At 44.5% G+C, this 24,070-nt stretch overlaps 1 protein-coding gene across 1 annotated transcript in view; it reads right to left on the bottom strand.

Moving 5' to 3' along the window:
* Positions 1 to 7,964, bottom strand: part of LOC144828053 (E3 ubiquitin-protein ligase RNF138-like) — a 217,548-nt gene extending 209,584 nt beyond the window's left edge. Inside the window, exons 1-2 of the mRNA XM_078686189.1 lie at positions 7,945 to 7,964; positions 7,190 to 7,355 (exon numbers count right to left, since the gene is read on the bottom strand). Of these exons, the coding sequence (XP_078542315.1) occupies positions 7,190 to 7,355; positions 7,945 to 7,964 (186 nt within the window). The remainder of the gene's footprint in view (positions 1 to 7,189; positions 7,356 to 7,944) is intronic.
* Positions 7,965 to 24,070: the final 16,106 nt, after the last annotated feature.

A 24,070-nucleotide genomic window follows, 5' to 3' on the forward strand; every position in this document is an offset into this window, starting at 1 on the left:
TCGACTATGAGGGGCGCTCAAGACGCAATAACATCCGCGTTCTTGGTGTGCCAGAGAAATAGGAGGGTCCCGCCACTGACCTGTTCATCGAAAACCTGATCACGACGAAGCTGCAACCAAAGGGCCTGTCCAAGCTATTTGTTGTTGAAAGAGCGCACAGGGTGCCTGGGGGTTGCCCGAAACCGGGAGCCCCCGTCCGATACTGGCCCGGCTGTTAAACTACAGAGACAGAGACGTGATTCTGCAGGATGCCAGGGTTGCTCCTCCGATCAACGTAGACAACTCCAAAATCGCCTTCTTTCCCAACTTTACCTAGGCAGTGCAAATGCATCGACGCTCATTCCTCGATGTCAAACGAAGGCTGTCTGAAAAAGGTCTCAAATATACCATGCTCTTCCCTGCGTGTCTGCGAGTTGAGGCTGATGGGAGAGCTTGCTTCTTCGACCTGCCAGAGGTGGCATCTGACTGGCTGGATGGCTGGAAGACCTCACCGGAACGGAGCCCCAGCGACCATTGAATCCATCTGTCCTCATTGGGCAGACTCTTGATCTCTCCGGACTGCCTGTTCTCTCCGCACGTTGAACATTACTCACAGTCTCTTGACACTTGCAGACGTCGAACTGTAAGCCAGTGTGCTGAAGTACTTGTTATTCTGTATTTTGACTCACTACTACAAAATGTAACTGTCACTTGTAACGGTAGGAAAGGGGGTCATCGGGCGCTAAGGCCTCCCCCTACTTTCTTCATTTAGTAAATTGTTGGGCGACAGGCACTCTGCATTTGAGTATCATGGGCAGTTCTGAGCCCAGAGTGCAGGCGAGCAGGGTGGGGGAGTTGTTGGGAGAGGTTGTTGTTTTTTCTTGTTTATTATTCTTTGCGTTATCTCGATGGTACAGTCCCTGTTTGTATAACCAAACGCTGCTACGCTCCACGTACAGGTCAATGGGTATGTAATGCAACAAAGAAGTTAAAATCTTAAGTTGGAATGTTAACAGGTTTGGGGACAAAATTAAGAGATGTGTGGTATTGCAATATATTAAGACATTATCACCGGACATTGTATTGCTTCAGGAAACTCATCTTGTAGGTAACACATGCAAGGCTATGCATAGATGGGGCTACTCAATGATAGCACACGCGCGTTTTGCGTCTAACCCTAACACTTGTGTCCACCTATGTGGATGACCGTGGCAGATACGTCGGGATCACGGGCACTTGGGAGGGCCGACCCATGACCTTTATGTCGATATATGCACCCCCTGGGTTACAAGCCACAACATTTGCTGACCTGAGCACTGTACTGCTAGCGCAATCAGATGGGCACCTTGTGCTCGGCGGTGACTTAAACTCAATAATACCGGGATCACTAGACAGACACCCCCCTCGCACAATCCCCCGCACTGCACACTCCTTTTCCAGCTTTTTGTAGGCGATGGGGCTAGTGGACGGCTGGAGAACATATAATTCTGACAAGATCCAGCACACTATTCACTCCGGGGCACACAATAGCCTATCCTGCCAGGACTATATAGTTGTTCAAGCTCCACAGGTTACAGATATTCACGAGATCCGGCATCTGGCCAGGAGTATCTCCGACCACTCCCCCCTATGGGTCCACAAAGTCCTGGACCGCACACAAGTAGGACGCGTTGCCCCAATCAATCCCTGGTACCTAAAAAACCCACAAATACTCAAAGCGCCATACATTGAGATGGACTCCTCGGACCTCCTGCGAGATAGCTCCCTACCGACGCTCTCGGATGCTGACCGAGCATTCATGGATAGTGCCCTTACCACTGACGAAATAGCGATTACAATTCGAGCGGGTCACCCGGGTAAGACCCTCTGCCCAAATGGCAACCCGATCGAGCTTTACAAGCTCCATTCAGATAGGTTGGCCCCATATCAGAAATCCATGTTTGAAGATAGCCTTGAGCAGGGATCGCTGCCTCTAGATCAGAGAATCGCAACCATTGTCACAATTCACAAGGAAGGGAAATCTGAAACAGACTGCGCCTCCTCCTGCCCTATCTCGTTGCTTAATGCAGAACCTAAAATCCTAGCCAAAGTGCTCGCCAATAGACTGATTAAGGTCATTAGGGACTTAGTGCACCCTGATCAATCGGGATTCATGCCGAAGAGGAACACTGCTCTGAATCTGCATAGAGTGCATGGGATCTTGGGCAGGGTACAGACCATACGGCAAGATGCAATCATAGTCTCCCTAGATGCCACTATGGCACTTGATACGCTTGAGTAGCCTTACCTTTTTGCTGTGCTCACAAAACTGGGATTTGGACTGAGTTTCAGCCGTTGGGTGCGCTTACTGTATAGCTCTCCTATGGCTCAAGTTGTCGTAAACAATAAAAAATCTGAGACCTTCACACTTAGCCAAGGGACCAGTCAGGGGTGCCCCCTCTCTCCCCTGCTATTCGCTTTGGCCCTCGAACCCCTCACAGCCTGGATCCATAGAGACTTGATGATCCGCCGATTGCGATGGTCGGCGGACTGGGAAGACCGTATTTCTTTATATGCAGACAACATCCTCCTATACCTCATGTCCCCTAAAAGGTCCCTCATTGCTGTCTTTGACCTTCTTGCCATTTTTGGCAGATACTCCGGGTTTCGTATCAATTGGCAAAAATCTCTCCCATATGTCCTTTGTGGGGGCCCTCCACTGCTACCTTGGAACTGCCCCATACCGATAGTCTCAGAAGGCTTCAAATATCTAGGCATATTCATTTCCCTTGATCACTCACTCCGATATGCCCGTAACCTTTTTCCCCCATTGCAAAGACTCAAACGTGACATCGCAAACTGGAAGTCACTCCCGCTCTCTCTATTGGGCAAGGCGGCCATTTTTAAAATGATGTCCCTACCCTGCTTCCTTTATGTCCTGCAGAACTCAGCTGACCCTGTCCCGAACTCATACTTTAAAGAAATAGAATGACTCCAGCAAGACCTTCTCTGGGCGGGAGGCCACGTATTGTTTTGCAAAAACTCACGCTCAGCTGGTATGACGGCGGAATCAGACTGCCCGACATTAAAAAATACTATTGGGCAGCACATCTCATAGCAATAAATCAAGGCACCTATGGTCGACCTGACGACCCAGGGTTCAATATGGACAGATGGCTTCTTCCAAACGGGTCATACACTCGAGCATTATAGTCCAAACCAGACAGGTACCCACTTACTGGTCCTATTACCCACACTGTTAAAATCTGTCACTCGGCAACCAAATCGTTAGGATGGAACAATAAATTGACTCTTGCCACACCTTTGTGGGACTCACAAAAACTGGGGGACCTGGGAAACTCCAAAGGCTTTGGTCAAATGGGATTTAATTGGCATTTCCTATATTAGGGACCTTTGGGACAAGGAGGGTGTGAAGCCCTTTGATGCCCAAAGTCAATACGCACTGGCGGAGTCGGAGCACTTTCGCTATCTGCAAGTCCGACACGCATTGCACACAGTGCTGCCCCATGACTCCTCCCCACCAGATTTCTCCCCAGTGGAGGACAGGCTACTGGATAGCCATTTGCCTGAAAAAGCTATCTCCCTCACTTACCGAAAACTCATTAACAACATGGAAGACCCCCTGCTGCCACTACGAGAAAAATGGGCTAGAGATGGCATTGAATTAGATGATGAAAACTGGCAAAGGGTGGTCTCTTCCCCCAAAACTGTTGCTATCCCGGTGCGTCTCTGCCTGGTGCAGCTAAAGATACTGCACAGAATTTACATAACAGGTCCCCAATTGACACACATGGGTGGTCCGGAAGATGGGTCTTGTAGGAGGGGATGCACCCAAATGGGTACGTTCATGCGCATAATATGGCACTGCAAACCAATCCAGGAATATTGGCGTAAGATACACGACGTAATGAGTGAAAAAATGGGAGTCGTAATTAAGCCAGAAGCCCCTAGATGCCTCCTTAACATTTGGGAACCCACTGACCTCAACACACACACCACACAATGGGTCACACTCGGCTGCATGGTGGCCAAGAGGAACATCGCCCAGCTCTGGGGGCCTGCATGCACCCACAATCGCCGACTGGGAAAAAGACCTTGATTGGTGTATGCTACGTGAACAAACAGTGTACATGGCCCGGGGCTGCTCCCGAAAATGGTCCAAGGTATGGGCCCCTTGGAATGAATACCGTGGCAACATATGTACTCCTCCCCGCAACCTTGACTGTTATGATCTCCCCTCCCCGTGATTTCCAATGCGTTACCCTACTGTATCTGTATGTATCTTTAATTTCATTGTGATCCCCACTATGACTTTTGTGGAACTGTTCCTATTTGTCGAGTCTGATTTATAAAAAGATTTTTTTTAAATAATGAGGAAGGACATAAAAAGTCTGAAGGCAAGTAATGAACAAAATCCATTAATGTCATTCAGCTATCCAACGGTCTTCACACCTAACCTTGCCCCAAGCCTTGCCCATTGATTCGTGGAATTTCTAGGGAACTGCAGGGTTTCCCTAGAGTGGCGCATATGCATGCAAAGTGGCTAAAGAATACTTGGGGCAAATTTCACTTGAGATATAAGCGATGTCCCTGTCAATTTTAAATCGGGCCCGTTTATAGTAATTAGGATCCATGAGCCTATGATAGAGAAACCTGACTTCAGACCCAAGAGCAAGTTCATAACCCAGATTGGACGGTTCTGGTTCCCGCCCAGTAAGCAGATTTCATATGCGGCCAACAAAGGCGGCAAAAAACAAAGTTTAAAAACAGGGAGCTGAAATGCCTCCTTGTTTGTACGGAAGTTTCAAAATGCAAAATGCCTGCCTGGTCCATACATAAAAGTGCCCATGGCAAATAGATACAAAAATTTGGGCAGAATGTTCATTTTTTGTAATATTGAAGCAGCCTATTATGCTGATAGGGAGCCAACTTCATGTGCACAATTTAAAAATTACTAAGTGCAATAAAGGTTCGTAGTTGAGTTTAAAGATACTACCAACCCAACTACTCAGCCTAACTTCTAAATAATTTAGCAGTTGCTGCTATCCCAGGGATCAAATCCTCCAACTTAAAATTAAGCAGTAAGTGTGTTTTGGCTAGATTTAATTAATAACCAAAGAAGGCTCCAAACCTATTGGCATCAGCTTTTACTTGACTGATAGCAGCCAGTTGAACGGTCATAAAGATAGCGACATCATCATCATAGGCTGTAATTTTGAGCTTGCAGCTATTGGCTATCACTGTCTGGATTCCTTAATTCAATAGGAGGGACTTAGGAATGGCTCAATATACTAAGAAAATAAGAGTTGGAAGAGCAGGCACCCCTGTGGGGTGCACCTAAAGATCTTAAGCAGCAGTTCGTGCCATAAACTAGCTTGGCCATAGGATGTTTGTAGAGGGATTGTACCCAACTGGTGAATCTTCCCCCGAAACCAAAGAACCCAATCGTTACCCGAAGACATTCCCATAAAATCCAGTTGAAAGCCTTCTCAGCATCTAAAAGGATCGTACTGACCATTTTACCTGTCTTTCAGCAACATCGAAAACTGCAATTGCTGAGTTGGTCAGTTGATCGGAGAGATAGGACGATAAGAGCCCCTGTCCTCTGGTGGCTTGTCTTTTTTCAGAAAAACAGCAATGTTAGTAAGATTCCATGTGGCAGAGGCGCCTCCCCCCTATTGATATGCCCTAGTAGGTTAATGAATTCCAGTAATATGATACCAATGAATGTTTTATCAAATTCAAGCGGAATGGCGTCTTTGCCAAACGCCTTTCCGGAAGTAACAGCTTTAATAGCAGTCTCTACTTCACACTCTGAGACGTCTCTCTGTGGGACGGATACCTGACTATCTTCTAAGCGGGGCAAACTATAGCCCTGTAGATATTGCACCAGGTTGTACTGACTAATTAATTAGGGCTGTCTATAAACATCCTGATAAAAGGGTGTAAACTGCTCTGCTATAGCCTGGGGGCTAGTGTGAAGAACTCCATCATTATCTTTAACACTGTGAATAACACACCTTGATCTTTATCAGAAATCTGATGAGCTAGTATTCAACCAACATTTTCACCATATTTGTACTAAAGTACTTTATTTTTATGATAACTGGTGGCCATCTTTTCCCGAAAAACCCGACCTAAAAGACACCGGCTTTCAATTAACTCAAGATTTAGAGCTTTCTCTAGCTAGAATTGCTTGGGCATGCCAAAGCTCTAATTACCCTCTTCTCCAATGCATCTGATTTATGCCCTCCTCCTTTACCCTGTTTTTATTGAGAATAAACTGCAGCATAAATCCATATACATACACTTTCACTGGATCCCACATCATTGCGGTGGGTGGTGAGGGAACATGAAATGGCAACTTTCCCTTCTGCAAGTGGTTACCCAGAGTGTAAGCAATATTTGGTTATATCGTTTTAGGAAACCTTGGGACAAACGTCCATTTCGGCACCTTGGATTAACTGTGCCCAAGCAAAGATCATATCAATCCTTGATCAAGGATAGTCCATCACACAATTAAAATCACCCATCTATATTAATCCCCCACATTATCTAGCAATTCTAAACAGAGCAGATCAAGCATCCCCAGATCGTCAGAATTTGATGATGGATGCATTACAGGAGCTCCTACCTGTTTGTTCTGAGATATAAGTCCGAATTTAAAGGTGGGTGGGAATGAAATATCCTCAATTTTTGGGGAACGTGCTAAATCCATTTAAGAATTCACTTGTAAACTGTACTCCATCGTACTATCTCTATAGTGGAAGCATCTCGGCTGATGGATTCTCCTTCAGGATACAGTGCCTCCTCTATAAATCATAGAATCTAATTGCCACTCAACTCTAAAATCAAGCTCACAGATTCAGTTTGAGTACCAATATCAATGAAATGTGTGTGAAGCAATCAAAATTCAAGCATTCTGGTACACTATTTGGACATCTTAGAATATTAATATCTATTCGAATTTTTACAACACTATTAATATAAATTGCTCACTAATAAATATGTGATTCCAAATATATTAAGGATATATATAATCATAGAAACTGATGTGTTAGAGAGATAATAAGTTGCATTGTGGGCCTGTGTGTGCTTTCTGTTTTGCTTTAAAACATGAAAACAAAACAGTATAGACCTACATTTAACATTTAGGATCTAAAAAAAATCAGAATTTAAGTTTATGAAATTCAGCTAAAAGATACCTAACCTGTCTGTCACAGCTTTTACAGTTGCCAGTTATCTTCCTCATTTTTTCTTCAATATCTGAGGCTCTTTTGGGGAGGGATCTCTCTTTTCTGCTCACAGGTCCACGACAAAGTGGGCAGTAGACACCACCTGATTTCATTGCATTCAGGAAACATCTCCTGCAAAACCTAAATCAAACCATGAAGATGTAACAACTGTAGGTACTGTAAGGGTTCCAAAACGAAATATATATGACCTTCTTCTTCCTAATCTAAAACGATTTAATTTCAGAATTATAGATGTCACTAGATGTACACTTTTATCAATGTCCCTCCATTCATATGCTGGGCTGAAAGTAGAGAAGGGGGTAAATATGTGTCTTTCCTGCAGCATACATGAGTCAGAAGATATATAGTTTAAATGACTGCACAGGATTGTTTTCACAGTACTTATTTCACCCACATATTCTGTCAGTACTACCCGGGAAGAGAGTGAAGACCTGGAGCTATGGAGAGAGGAGGAGCATCAAACATAGATCAGGGATGGTGGAAGAGTGTGGTCATGGATGTTGGCAGATGAAGCTTAGGTCTCTGGGAGGAATGCTGTTGTACAAGCAACATTGTAGGTCTGTGGTGGAATATGGCAAATCTGTCCCCAAGAAACCTCAGGGAAAATGTGAGCAGTTTGAGCAGGAGCTAGTCACTGAGATGTCTTCTGTACATTTCAGTTGCTTTTAAGTGGGCACCCTATTGTTACCTTCTGCTCTGAGCTTCTCACTTGTATGTGTTTGTATTCATGTGTCTTTACTAATCTAGCATAATCCTAAATGTAAGCACCAGAGCGCTGTACCAGATAAGGTGTGGGATGTAAGAGCTTCTATGATATATGGTATTTGCAGATAACAGCAAAAACAACAATTGATGGACAGAATGCAGAACAATGTCATACATTCACTCCAGTACAGAGATCTGAGCCTAAATCCATCGTTTTTTGCACTCCACACGACCCCAGGTCAGACATGGCCATATGCAAATCAGCCTTGACCCTGTGCCTCATGGGAACAGTCCAGCCCGAACTGCCAAACCATGTCTTTCCTGGACCGGAATCAAGCATCCAAGGACCGGTTTCTGACTATCAGCCTTCATCAGCCTGGATAGCTTGACTCCAGTGGTGTGGAGAGCATGGGACTCACGTCTGAGCATACCCATCCCACTCGGGGTGACAAATGCAAAAACAACAGTTGATGGACAGAATGCAGAACAATGTCATACATTCACCCCAGTACAGAGATCTGGGCCTAAATCCATCGTTTTTTTGCACTCCACACCACCCCAGGTCGGGCTGGACTGTTCCCATGAGGCACAGGGTCAGACTGATTTGCATATAGCCATGTCTGAACTGGGGTGGCAGAGTGGGCTAAAGAACGGTGATGGATTAAACCCAGATCTTTTGACTGGGTGTGAGTGTTTGATTGATTCAGATGCTCCGTCCATCACCACCCCCTTTTGTACCGCTTTTGGCCGCCATAAGTGTGGCAGGGTATGCTCAGACGTGAGTCCCTTGCTCACTTTGCCACTGGATTCAAGCAAGCCGGGCTGAAGAAGGCTGGAATGCCAGAAACCGGTCCTCGGAAGCTTGTTTCCGGTCCAGGGAAGACATGGCTTGGCAGTTCGGGCTGGACTGTTCCCATGAGGCACAGGGTCAGACTGATTTGCATATAGCCATGTCTGAACTGGGGTGGCAGAGTGGGCTAAAGAACGGTGATGGATTAAACCCAGATCTTTTGACTGGGTGTGAGTGTTTGATTGATTCAGATGCTCCGTCCATCACCACCCCCTTTTGTACCGCTTTTGGCCGCCATAAGTGTGGCAGGGTATGCTCAGACGTGAGTCCCTTGCTCACTTTGCCACTGGATTCAAGCAAGCCGGGCTGAAGAAGGCTGGAATGCCAGAAACCGGTCCTCGGAAGCTTGTTTCCGGTTCAGGGAAGACATGGCTTGGCAGTTCGGGGTGGACTGTTCCCATGAGGCACAGGGTCAGACTGATTTGCATAAAGCCATGTCTGAACAGGGGTGGCAGAGTGGGCTAAAGAACGGTGATGGATTAAACCCAGATCTTTTGACTGGGTGTGAGTGTTTGATTGATTCAGATGCTCCGTCCATCACTACCCCCTTTTGTACCGCATTTGCAGATAACAGGCAGGATCCTTCGTGGTAGAAGTTATCTAAGTGTATTTTGTAACGATACACAATTTTAAAGTATATCTACGTAAGGTACAATAATCATAAAAATATATTTTTCCTATAGCATAAAAAAATAAATGAATCTGATCTTGTCCAATTAGTAAAAAATAATCCGAAAACCAAAGAACAAATCAGATACACTAGCAATTCACGAAGAGCAAAGATGGCACCTAATAGAACATGTGACATAGTTTGTATACTGAGGTTGCACAAACAATCAGTCCACATACTTTTATAATCACTTGAAGGACCTACCACATCCAAAAATAAAACTGAATGCCTATCATGAGATTTCATAAGGTGCAGCTACAAAGGCACAGGCCTACCTGAAGGAAGGGTGCATGAAACGGTGAAGGTATCAACGTTTTCAGGCACACTGAATGAGACCAACATTCCATAATCCTGTTTTTCTGTTATTGTTATCATATAAATGCATCCATCATTGTGAAATTCAATAGTTGCAATAGGGTACAACTATCTCACTTCTAGAGGATGCAGACTTCAGCCCTCTTTCTCTTTGCAACAGGGGAAAAATATCTAGAGCAGTTGTGAAAGATGATATAACCACATTAAGGCAGATATCATGAATAGACCCTGCCATATGTCCTGTGCAGGCCCATTGTTGTTTCCCCTATGTTAGCACGAGCACGTTGCAGACTGTCCTCTGCTTTGCGCACATTACTATACAAATGTGTTTTGCTTTGTGCCATACTGTACTTTCACACAGAACCTGCTGTTATTTTTGCATTTTGTTCTTTCCTGGGATTTCGTCTGCACACTGTCAACAAGGTCAAACAACAACGTCCCTTGTTATTCTGTTCTGGTCAGGCCCTAGCACCTAGACAAAACACTCAAATGCAGCTGTTGTTTTGGAACACATACTTTTGTCATACAGGTTTGCACGAATAGGTAACAACACACTCGGAGAGGGATCTCTCTGTGGAAGAGATCGTGAGAGCACCTGAGATGTAGAACTTTCATCTGTGCATGCTAAAGTACGGGGTCTGCTGCTAAAACCCAGAGATATTCTGATATATAATCATTTGTTCTTCTGTAGAAAGGGAAGGAGGCTAGGTTATTCTGTGTTATACAATGACAGATCCTTTAATGATTTATGGACTACTTATTATGTTGACTGCATTTGTGTTCGCAATGTTCGTACTTATTGTGAAACGTATACGGCATACTAGAGCACGATAGTTAAAATAAACATTTTAAACTTTTTTTGTGTCTGTCAGAACTTATTGTGGACTAGTACGAGTATGAGAGCGAAAGGGTGTGTCTGCAACTACGATTCTTGAGAGGGTCGGGAGTGTTGTGTTCTTGGGGTTCTAATCACTTGTGCCTCTGCGTGAGAGGAGGGCAAGCGAGATGCTATAGATAGTCAGTCCCGGGCTCATGGGTACTCAGGTGGTGGGATGACTCAGTCCCTGCCTACGGTTCTATGTTCCCTAGCATAGTTCTGTGACTCTGCAGAATCCCTACAACAACCCCCTAGTTAGATACAAAACTGGATTACAAATTGATTGCCTTAGACAGTGTACAGAGCCTCAGCCTGAGCACTCTCCTTTATGAAGGACACTCAACACTATACTATACTTAGGCTGTGGGGTTTTAGGTTTAAACCTATAATAACTGATAAAACCCCACTGAAAGAAAAATAGCCCTCACCGGTGAAAACATATAAACACTGAAAAAACACCTGCACGGCCACAAACTAAATGCCATTCAAAGAAAGGAAAAAGAAAGTGAAAGAGCCATTTTGTTCTTACTGAAGGGGTCAATAAAATGTAACTTTGTTATACAAGTTAGCAGTAAGAAAGACTGGCTAACATTATTCTGCTTGAGTTTTGTTCTTTAGGAATGCCACTAAAATATTGTTTCTTCTTCCGTTGACTTTTTTCAGTTTTATGGCCTTTGGTCTAAAGATGCAGGGTTTAGTTTCACGTTTTAGGTTTAGTTTAATTATTTTATAAGCTGTAGAGAATCAGGACATATCAAACTCACATTTGATATTTTGGTTGCATTTGATTCTTTCACTGATAGGTAAAATGGCTAGTTTCATAAAAATCTTTCCTAACATGTGTCATCACATTTACCCACAGAGAATGGGTAAAAACCCTTAATACATCAGACCATAGTTTCTAGTGGGTCAGTATTGATAGTAGGTGAATTGCCAACACCTCAGGCTTTTAACATTAAATGCAAGGTATAATGACAAGTACATATATCACCAAGCATCTGGGATAGTGGTGAAAACATGACACCAGACTTTTGGAAAACATGGAACGCAGTGTCACTTGTAATGCTCTGCAAAAAAGGTTCTTTCCAAGTTCAACAAAGATTGGAGTGATATTGTTTGTATTTGTAGTGATTCAGCTACGTATATAAAAAGTTTGTGTGATGACCTGTCAAAATTGATACCCGAGCTGAAGTGATTCCCTGTAGGAGATCCTTGCCACTTGTTAGATGGTATGCTGAAAGCATCTTTACAATCTTCAGAGTTAATGAGGGATGCTATTGACTTTTTAGTCCATTCTGGTGCACTGTTTTCTTATGCCCAGGAACTAAAATGCAAATATTTATAATTTCGTGCTTTATGTGGCATCAAAGAAAGAGCCATCCCAACTGTGTCCCTTATCTGACGGTTCTCAGCCCAAGGGGCTATGAATGCTGAGAGGGCCTTTTCACGGAAGTTTACATGGGAAGGAAAGCGCGAGCGCACATGACCAAAGACTCACTGAAGAAGTATTGTATGGTGTACTACAATAAGATTCATTTGCAAAAATCTCTTTGGACCTCATATACACAATACGTACACTGTCTATATACCATGTTCTTTCAGTGCAGAAATCAAGCAATGATAAGAGCAAAACGCTCCATAAACACCGGAAAAACACTTTTTCTGTTGTTTTTAGTGACGTGAAAATGTGTAACCACTGATAACAACTGTTTTTTAAGATATTGAAAAAACTGAAAAAACCCCACCAGAATTTACCAAAAATAGAAACTGAAAACAGGACAGCCTAACTATACTATATATACTATACTCAGGTATAGGGACCATACTGTGAATGTTAGAAATGAAGTTTTTGGTTGGCTAGGGTATGCACCTAAGTCAGACTGAACCCACCATTTTAGTCAGGGTAAGTCAGATACTCACATAAAATAATCTGTGTTCACCCTCTGGTAGCTTGGCGCAGAGCTGGTAGGCTTATCAAAAGAGGCAATGTGTAAAGTGTTTGTGCAATACAATGATAACAGTAACACAGTCAAGCAGCTCTGAAGGGCCATGTCCGCAGGGTGTGTAATTAGATTCAAGGCATCTGAATGTCAGCATGGAAATCTCCATTTTTTAGTGCATGCTAATCAGATAGCAACCTAGGTTTTTGCACATTTTATACCTATCCATCATACTTTTTCAATGAAGGAACTGGTGTGAAAGCAATATGCCCCGTCTACCCTGCATATATATTTGCCATCATGCACCTCTAGCCTTTCATCATGTTCAAAAAACAAAATGCACTTATGGGGGAAGCCTAAACAAGCTCGTAACCTTCACAAGACAATTACTGTTACCTACTCTCTACTGTACATGAATCTACTTTCATCTGCTCAGTCTCTATACAAACAGCCTGGATACAATAACAATAATAAAATTAATATATAGGCACACGTGTATGAATAACGAGATATCAGCGATAATATGTCTTTGTGTCTATATATTTATTTTATTTTATATATTTTTATAGTACTGATATACTGTTGTTTTTGCTGAAGTCCCCTTCAGCCAGGAGCATGGCAGCAGTCAGCTGCAGCAAGAACAAAATATGTATATATATATACATATAGACACACCCTCTCGATCTGGTGCTCCGCGTTTAAAAGGCAAAAACTGTGGTATAGCACGAGGAGTGCACAACGCGGTGCCCCCCCCAAGCAAAAGTCATTGCCACCAGGCAGTTATTTCACGCAAGGGGAGAGAGTAGGCAGTATCATACTGCCTGATGAGAGTGCCAACGGAGGTTCGAGCTGAGAAACAAACCTGGGAGCAGTATGGAGGCACACAGTCCTGCGCCATGAATTTGGGACACCACTGAGGTGTTTGGTTCACCCCATCACTGTATGCGGCACCACGATGGACTCCAGTTCCCACCATGCATCACTCTTTTGAATCACAAGCATCCACCCAAGTACCTGCATTTAGGAGGAGGAGCCGAGAGACTGCTACTTAGGGGGCAGTCTCTATGTCCAGGACTTACCAGCCAAGCCTGTGAAGCCGGCACTGATGACGGCCATTTCCGGCTAGAAACGCGTCTGCCATAGCGTTTCACGGACTGCGAGGACAAAGCTGTGTTCTGCTTGAATAAATCCTTTGTTGGCACTCGGAGCTGTGTCCTGCTTACTTTCTTTGGAGGTGAGCGTGTGGTTTTGGATGTATAGTACCGGGTTGCCGATACCGGTACCAAGGACACACCCTCTCGATCTGGTGCTCCGCGTTTAAAAGGCAAAAACTGTGGTATAGCACGAGGAGTGCACAACGCGGCGCCCCCCCCAAGCAAAAGTCATTGCCACCAGGCAGTTATTTCACGCAAGGGGAGAGAGTAGGCAGTATCATACTGCCTGATGAGAGTGCCAACGGAGGTTCGAGCTGAGAAACAAACCTGGGAGCAGTATGGAGGCACACAGTCCTGCGCCATGAATTTGGGACACCACGGAGGTGTTTGGTTCACCCCATCACTGTATGCGGCACCACGATGGACTCCAGTTCCCACCATGCATCACTCTTTTGAATCACAAGCATCCACCCAAGTACCTGCATTTAGGAGGAGGAGCCGAGAGACTGCTACTTAGGGGGCAGTCTCTATGTCCAGGACTTACCAGCCAAGCCTGTGAAGCCGGCACTGATGACGGCCATTTCCGGCTAGAAACGCGTCTGCCATAGCGTTTCACGGACTGCGAGGACAAAGCTGTGTTCTGCTTGAATAAATCCTTTGTTGGCACTCGGAGCTGTGTCCTGCCTACTTTCTTTGGAGGTGAGCGTGTGGTTTTGGATGTATAGTACCGGGTTGCCGATACCGGTACCAAGGACACACCCTCTCGATCTGGTGCTCCGCGTTTAAAAGGCAAAAACTGTGGTATAGCACGAGGAGTGCACAACGCGGCGCCCCCCCAAGCAAAAGTCATTGCCACCAGGCAGTTATTTCACGCAAGGGGAGAGAGTAGGCAGTATCATACTGCCTGATGAGAGTGCCAACGGAGGTTCGAGCTGAGAAACAAACCTGGGAGCAGTATGGAGGCACACAGTCCTGCGCCATGAATTTGGGACACCACGGAGGTGTTTGGTTCACCCCATCACTGTATGCGGCACCACGATGGACTCCAGTTCCCACCATGCATCACTCTTTTGAATCACAAGCATCCACCCAAGTACCTGCATTTAGGAGGAGGAGCCGAGAGACTGCTACTTAGGGGGCAGTCTCTATGTCCAGGACTTACCAGCCAAGCCTGTGAAGCCGGCACTGATGACGGCCATTTCCGGCTAGAAACGCGTCTGCCATAGCGTTTCACGGACTGCGAGGACAAAGCTGTGTTCTGCTTGAATAAATCCTTTGTTGGCACTCGGAGCTGTGTCCTGCCTACTTTCTTTGGAGGTGAGCGTGTGGTTTTGGATGTATAGTACCGGTTTGCCGATACCGGTACCAAGGACACACCCTCTCGATCTGGTGCTCTGCGTTTAAAAGGCAAAAACTGTGGTATAGCACGAGGAGTGCACAACGCGGTGCCCCCCCAAGCAAAAGTCATTGCCACCAGGCAGTTATTTCACGCAAGGGGAGAGAGTAGGCAGTATCATACTACCTGATGAGAGTGCCAACGGAGGTTCGAGCTGAGAAACAAACCTGGGAGCAGTATGGAGGCACACAGTCCTGCGCCATGAATTTGGGACACCACGGAGGTGTTTGGTTCACCCCATCACTGTATGCGGCACCACGATGGACTCCAGTTCCCACCATGCATCACTCTTTTGAATCACAAGCATCCACCCAAGTACCTGCATTTAGGAGGAGGAGCCGAGAGACTGCTACTTAGGGGGCAGTCTCTATGTCCAGGACTTACCAGCCAAGCCTGTGAAGCCGGCACTGATGACGGCCATTTCCGGCTAGAAACGCGTCTGCCATAGCGTTTCACGGACTGCGAGGACAAAGCTGTGTTCTGCTTGAATAAATCCTTTGTTGGCACTCGGAGCTGTGTCCTGCTTACTTTCTTTGGAGGTGAGCGTGTGGTTTTGGATGTATAGTACCGGGTTGCCGATACCGGTACCAAGGACACACCCTCTCGATCTGGTGCTCCGCGTTTAAAAGGCAAAAACTGTGGTATAGCACGAGGAGTGCACAACGCGGCGCCCCCCCAAGCAAAAGTCATTGCCACCAGGCAGTTATTTCACGCAAGGGGAGAGAGTAGGCAGTATCATACTGCCTGATGAGAGTGCCAACGGAGGTTCGAGCTGAGAAACAAACCTGGGAGCAGTATGGAGGCACACAGTCCTGCGCCATGAATTTGGGACACCACGGAGGTGTTTGGTTCACCCCATCACTGTATGCGGCACCACGATGGACTCCAGTTCCCACCATGCATCACTCTTTTGAATCACAAGCATCCACCCAAGTACCTGCATTTAGGAGGAGGAGCCGAGAGACTGCTACTTAGGGGGCAGTCTCTATGTCCAGGACTTACCAGCCAAGCCTGTGAAGCCGGCACTGATGACGGCCATTTCCGGCTAGAAACGCGTCTGCCATAGCGTTTCACGGACTGCGAGGACAAAGCTGTGTTCTGCTTGAATAAATCCTTTGTTGGCACTCGGAGCTGTGTCCTGCCTACTTTCTTTGGAGGTGAGCGTGTGGTTTTGGATGTATAGTACCGGGTTGCCGATACCGGTACCAAGGACACACCCTCTCGATCTGGTGCTCCGCGTTTAAAAGGCAAAAACTGTGGTATAGCACGAGGAGTGCACAACGCGGCGCCCCCCCAAGCAAAAGTCATTGCCACCAGGCAGTTATTTCACGCAAGGGGAGAGAGTAGGCAGTATCATACTGCCTGATGAGAGTGCCAACGGAGGTTCGAGCTGAGAAACAAACCTGGGAGCAGTATGGAGGCACACAGTCCTGCGCCATGAATTTGGGACACCACGGAGGTGTTTGGTTCACCCCATCACTGTATGCGGCACCACGATGGACTCCAGTTCCCACCATGCATCACTCTTTTGAATCACAAGCATCCACCCAAGTACCTGCATTTAGGAGGAGGAGCCGAGAGACTGCTACTTAGGGGGCAGTCTCTATGTCCAGGACTTACCAGCCAAGCCTGTGAAGCCGGCACTGATGACGGCCATTTCCGGCTAGAAACGCGTCTGCCATATCGTTTCACGGACTGCGAGGACAAAGCTGTGTTCTGCTTGAATAAATCCTTTGTTGGCACTCGGAGCTGTGTCCTGCTTACTTTCTTTGGAGGTGCGCGTGTGGTTTTGGATGTATAGTACCGGGTTGCCGATACCGGTACCAAGGACACACCCTCTCGATCTGGTGCTCCGCGTTTAAAAGGCAAAAACTGTGGTATAGCACGAGGAGTGCACAACGCGGCGCCCCCCCAAGCAAAAGTCATTGCCACAAGGCAGTTATTTCACGCAAGGGGAGAGAGTAGGCAGTATCATACTGCCTGATGAGAGTGCCAACGGAGGTTCGAGCTGAGAAACAAACCTGGGAGCAGTATGGAGGCACACAGTCCTGCGCCATGAATTTGGGACACCACGGAGGTGTTTGGTTCACCCCATCACTGTATGCGGCACCACGATGGACTCCAGTTCCCACCATGCATCACTCTTTTGAATCACAAGCATCCACCCAAGTACCTGCATTTAGGAGGAGGAGCCGAGAGACTGCTACTTAGGGGGCAGTCTCTATGTCCAGGACTTACCAGCCAAGCCTGTGAAGCCGGCACTGATGACGGCCATTTCCGGCTAGAAACGCGTCTGCCATAGCGTTTCACGGACTGCGAGGACAAAGCTGTGTTCTGCTTGAATAAATCCTTTGTTGGCACTCGGAGCTGTGTCCTGCTTACTTTCTTTGGAGGTGAGCGTGTGGTTTTGGATGTATAGTACCGGGTTGCCGATACCGGTACCAAGGACACACCCTCTCGATCTGGTGCTCCGCGTTTAAAAGGCAAAAACTGTGGTATAGCACGAGGAGTGCACAACGCGGCGCCCCCCCAAGCAAAAGTCATTGCCACCAGGCAGTTATTTCACGCAAGGGGAGAGAGTAGGCAGTATCATACTGCCTGATGAGAGTGCCAACGGAGGTTCGAGCTGAGAAACAAACCTGGGAGCAGTATGGAGGCACACAGTCCTGCGCCATGAATTTGGGACACCACGGAGGTGTTTGGTTCACCCCATCACTGTATGCGGCACCACGATGGACTCCAGTTCCCACCATGCATCACTCTTTTGAATCACAAGCATCCACCCAAGTACCTGCATTTAGGAGGAGGAGCCGAGAGACTGCTACTTAGGGGGCAGTCTCTATGTCCAGGACTTACCAGCCAAGCCTGTGAAGCCGGCACTGATGACGGCCATTTCCGGCTAGAAACGCGTCTGCCATAGCGTTTCACGGACTGCGAGGACAAAGCTGTGTTCTGCTTGAATAAATCCTTTGTTGGCACTCGGAGCTGTGTCCTGCCTACTTTCTTTGGAGGTGAGCGTGTGGTTTTGGATGTATAGTACCGGGTTGCCGATACCGGTACCAAGGACACACCCTCTCGATCTGGTGCTCCGCGTTTAAAAGGCAAAAACTGTGGTATAGCACGAGGAGTGCACAACGCGGCGCCCCCCCAAGCAAAAGTCATTGCCACCAGGCAGTTATTTCACGCAAGGGGAGAGAGTAGGCAGTATCATACTGCCTGATGAGAGTGCCAACGGAGGTTCGAGCTGAGAAACAAACCTGGGAGCAGTATGGAGGCACACAGTCCTGCGCCATGAATTTGGGACACCACGGAGGTGTTTGGTTCACCCCATCACTGTATGCGGCACCACGATGGACTCCAGTTCCCACCATGCATCACTCTTTTGAATCACAAGCATCCACCCAAGTACCTGCATTTAGGAGGAGGAGCCGAGAGACTGCTACTTAGGGGGCAGTCTCTATGTCCAGGACTTACCAGCCAAGCCTGTGAAGCCGGCACTGATGACGGCCATTTCCGGCTAGAAACGCGTCTGCCATATCGTTTCACGGACTGCGAGGACAAAGCTGTGTTCTGCTTGAATAAATCCTTTGTTGGCACTCGGAGCTGTGTCCTGCTTACTTTCTTTGGAGGTGAGCGTGTGGTTTTGGATGTATAGTACCGGGTTGCCGATACCGGTACCAAGGACACACCCTCTCGATCTGGTGCTCCGCGTTTAAAAGGCAAAAACTGTGGTATAGCACGAGGAGTGCACAACGCGGCGCCCCCCCAAGCAAAAGTCATTGCCACAAGGCAGTTATTTCACGCAAGGGGAGAGAGTAGGCAGTATCATACTGCCTGATGAGAGTGCCAACGGAGGTTCGAGCTGAGAAACAAACCTGGGAGCAGTATGGAGGCACACAGTCCTGCGCCATGAATTTGGGACACCACGGAGGTGTTTGGTTCACCCCATCACTGTATGCGGCACCACGATGGACTCCAGTTCCCACCATGCATCACTCTTTTGAATCACAAGCATCCACCCAAGTACCTGCATTTAGGAGGAGGAGCCGAGAGACTGCTACTTAGGGGGCAGTCTCTATGTCCAGGACTTACCAGCCAAGCCTGTGAAGCCGGCACTGATGACGGCCATTTCCGGCTAGAAACGCGTCTGCCATAGCGTTTCATGGACTGCGAGGACAAAGCTGTGTTCTGCTTGAACTTGTTTCTATGAACCAGCTTTATAAATTGGGACACCAGTTAATTAAGCAGATGATTTCATCAGACTTAACTGGTGACTTGCCGATACACGGCAGTATTACATCTTATACCAGTTGTGCGGTCACTTGCCGATACACAGCAAGATTATTTTGGATTGTTCATAGAAACGAGTTCAATTTTGAACATTAAAGATGGCTGCCACTCTCACTAGTGCATTTATGTGATCTCAACACCATCTTCTCTGTTGTTACCATATCGTAATGACGTATCCAAATGTCTCCACACGTAGTTAAAAGTGGCCGTCTCACGAGGCTTCGTGTAGACACTGACGAAGGACTTACGTCCGAAACGCGTTTGTTTTTGCTGAAAGCGGCGGAATAAAGAAAATCTTGCCCTTAACCCCCTAAGTGCTGCACTTTGTTTATGGATGAAACGGAGTTTCGAGCCTGATATATATGTATATATATATATATATATATTCACTGAAAAAACCATAGGTTTCAGGCCTTATACAAAACCATTGAAATTGCTCCTATATAGTTAGTTGTACTAACTATATTTCGCGCACTCGCAATCCACTGCTGATGATGTCACATATTAGATCATTCATGACATGCTCAGTGACATCACTGATGACATCTCAAATGACATCACTGATGACATCACTGATGACATCATCCAGTGAATGTGGTTTGCTTCGTTATTTAAATATGCATTATATATATAGCAATTTACATTAAAGAATGAGTGGATATATATAAATAAATATTTGGATGGAGGATTTAGTAGCAGTGTAATTGACTGTTTACTTGACCAATTTATAATGTCTCACTAAATATAGTGGATAGTGACTAAACTGTTTGAATATCTGTATCACTTTGTCAGTTGTTGTGTAAACTGATTCTACAGTTGGTTATTAGCTATGTGAAAGTCTATATTAGTTATTGATTAGTTAACTGAGTATTTGTATGGGAGTGTGAAAGTGTGTGTGGTTCGGTGGGGGGTGTGTGACTGTCCAAAGATGTGTGAATAGTTGATTCAGTAGATATATGAAGTTAAAACTACATGTTCTAACAGTTTGGGTGAGGGAATCTCTTTATGGGTGTGGTGATGAGCAAATATATTTCTCAAAGGTACAGGTACAACAAACTAGAAAAATAAAAGGCAGTGTATGCGTCAGTTGTTGTATATAAATAAGTATACATAAGACACAATGATTGTGTGAGTGACTGTATGGATAACTGTATACTTGTAATAATGATTTTATAATTCACTAAGTATGACTTACTATCTAAATGAATAGAAGAAGTGGTGTTTGTATAAGTGTTTTGCTAAGTAAATATGTAAGTATGATCCATTGTTTGCATAAGTGAGTAGGATGACTTCATATGTGTATAGGATGTGTGCTGTTGTTTAATGTCGATATAGATGTATAAGTATTTTTGATAGTGTTCTATTGTTCATTGACAGCATGTATGAGTGAATCCATAGGTAAGTGATTAGATGTGTGTATACATCTATGAATCACTGAGTGGATTTTTAGATACTTGTATTGCTGTGACAATGGATTTAAATATGATACTCTGTATTTTACAAAGAGTGATGAAAAATTGTAATAGTGTATGAAAAGGTGTATGTGATTGTCACGTGGATGATGTCATCAGTGATGTCATCAGTGATGTCATTTGAGATGTCATCAGTGATGTCACTAACCATGTCATGAATGATCTAATATGTGACATCATCAGCAGTGGATTGCGGGTGCGCGAAATATAGTTAGTACAACTAACTATATAGGAGCAATTTCAATGGTTTTGTATGAGTAAAATGTCCAGCTACCTATAACACCACTAAAACTTATAGTTTTTTGAGGGAATTTCAAAGGTTTTTTAAATGCTAATTCCTAACTATATAAGGTCTGAAACCTATGACTTTTTCAGTGAATTTGCAAGGTTTTTTAAATGTTAATTCCTAACTATATAAGGCCTGAAACCTATGGTTTTTTCAGTGAATTTCAAAGGTTTTTTAAATGCTAATTCCTAACTATATAAGGCCTGAAACCTATGGTTTTTTCAGTGAATTTCAAAGGTTTTTTAAATGCTAATTCTATTAGCGGATAACGTTTAAATATAAGTCAGGGTGTTTCTACCCTGCCCCCTTTTTGTGTTCTACACTTTTGTTTTTCTGCTTTCTTGTGCCTAATTCCTAACTATATAAAAAATATTTTAAAAAAATTTAATGAAATATAAGAGGATTTGAGAAGTCACTCAAAATGTGCCCTAATTTTTCTTTCTTCAGCACTAATCATAACTTCTATGGCAAAATGAACCCCCTCATGTTGTTCCTTTGCAAATTAAATGTTTTAAGTGTTAACACTTTATTCCAATCAAGATGACTTCAGGTGTGCCATACTTTTGTCATAAGTAAGACTGTTAGCGCTCTAGTTGTTCTTTAGAACACTCTGGGACATTCTGTCATTGGGCTATAGTTGGGCTACATCTGGCTGATATTTGGGCTACATTTGGTTTTTTTTGCCTCTGGTGGCCATCTTTGGGCTACATTGGGCTACATTGGGCTATATTTGGGCTCTAACATATATATAGCCCAGTGTAGCCCAATATATATTTTTTCAAAGTTAATTTTCGTAAAAGCCACTGGAGCACATATCTTGAGACATAGCAAAGGCACATCGGGGTACCAGTCCCTACAATTTTGCCAAGTTTGATGAAATCCATTCAGCCGTTCGGGCTAAAAGTGAGTCCAACCGCTCAATGGAAATTAACATGGGGAAAACACGTTTTGGGACCCCCCTTTTATCTCGGCCCCCACTTGACAGATCCCCCCCAAACTTTCAGGGAAGGAGCGGAGAGCCGCGAGGCACATTTGAGGAACATTTCAGGCAGATTCCTCAACCGGCGCCAAAGTTATTCCCAATAGAATGTTGCGATTTCCCTATGGAAAACAATCCTAACTATATATACCTACTGGCTATCGCCAGTAGGTAATATATATATAGATATGCAGTAAACCAGCTCCCATACATAAAAAATTGACTTGCAAAGCTGAATTTTCTGTATATGTGCTGCGATATGTGGGAAGCATTAGGTTGCAGCTCCACAAGAGGATACTTCTGCACATTCAGGCTATTCACAACGGAGATTCCAACTATCAGTTGCTAGGCATTTTGAAGAACTGCATGGTAAAAATTCTGCTGACCTAACATTTTATGTAATTGACAAGATCCCCCCACTGAGAAGAGGGGGAAATAGAGAGTCAATGTTACGCAAGTTGGAAACTAAATACATTATTGAATTGGATTGTAAAACTCCTCATGGAATGAATTCAAGTGAGGACATGTATACGCCTCTTTAAACTGATTGGCATTGAGTCTTGATAGAACTATGTCTGCTGGTAACAGTCCCCCTTATGTTTTTTAATGTAACCAAAATATAATTTTTACCATATTTGTATTGCACAATTTTGCACCATTTCTTGCACTTGGTTTGCACTTTATGAACATGACGTTGCTTATTTTGCTCTGGTTTTGATTGTTTATGACATATCTAATGTGGTTATGGCCCACTTGGGCTTTATCTTCAACCACGTGACTATATTTTTGATATATGGAGTGTTGCTCAATGAATTTCAGAAATGGGGAAATGCTGATATGAAAAGTATTACATTGGTTACACATTTTAGGTTGCATTTTTTATCCAATGAAATTTGTTTTATGCATTTTTTATCCAATGAAATCTGTTTTTACATCCGAGCAGGTATTTTATAGCATTGCCAGCATGGTATAAATATTTAAAATATTTATTTATCTATGATGCTGCTTAAATATTTGATATTTAATATGTAATTGCATTGCTAAGGTTACACACTTCATTTTATAACAGTTGTTTGTGGTCTCGTGGAATGTTTTCTATGTCTATGCATGACCAGTGTATATTGCGTCACAACTATCACTTTAAAAAACTGTAACCGCTCCCCTAACCGTGTCATGTGATCAAGGCCCCACATGGGCTGAAACGCGTTATGGCGATGGCGGTGCTAGGCTCACAATAACGAAAACTGCACCATTATCCTGGGTTCGCTCGTCCTTCCAAACGGACTTTGTTTGTTTCAAACGCTGGTGACGATTATATCTGTATATATATATATATATATATATATATATATATATATATATAGACATACGTACCTTTTTCTCCCTGCAGCTGACCGCTGCCGTGCTCCTGACTGAAGGGGACATTGGTAAAAATTGGAGTCAGGCCAACAGTATATCAGTACTATAAAAATATGTTAAATAAAATATACATATATATATTTATATATATATATATATATATATATATATATACATATATATAGATATAAATAAAGCAAGAGGGTCCAATCTAGCACATTCCTAACATACAAATATACAGGGGCAAACTAATAAACCTCCTGATTGTTTCTCGATAAACAAAAGTTTTTCCAATAACAGTAGTAGTGGGACATCACAAAAGTACAAGAAAGTTCAGTTTCTCATGTTCTTTATTCAAAATTCCATAGAAGTAGGCTTGACCAAAAAACAGCCGACACGTGTTTCGTCAGTACTAGGAGTAAGTACTAAAGACTTTTTCAAGGCTAGGCAGGACGAAAAATAACATCGTGTGTCACACAGGGGCTTGTCCAGACATGTAGATTTAAAATATGGAACCATATACAAAGAAAATCCGGAACGTC

This window comes from Lissotriton helveticus, chromosome 4_1 (genome assembly GCF_964261635.1).
Source record: "Lissotriton helveticus chromosome 4_1, aLisHel1.1, whole genome shotgun sequence".
Taxonomy (NCBI): Eukaryota; Metazoa; Chordata; class Amphibia; order Caudata; family Salamandridae; genus Lissotriton; species Lissotriton helveticus.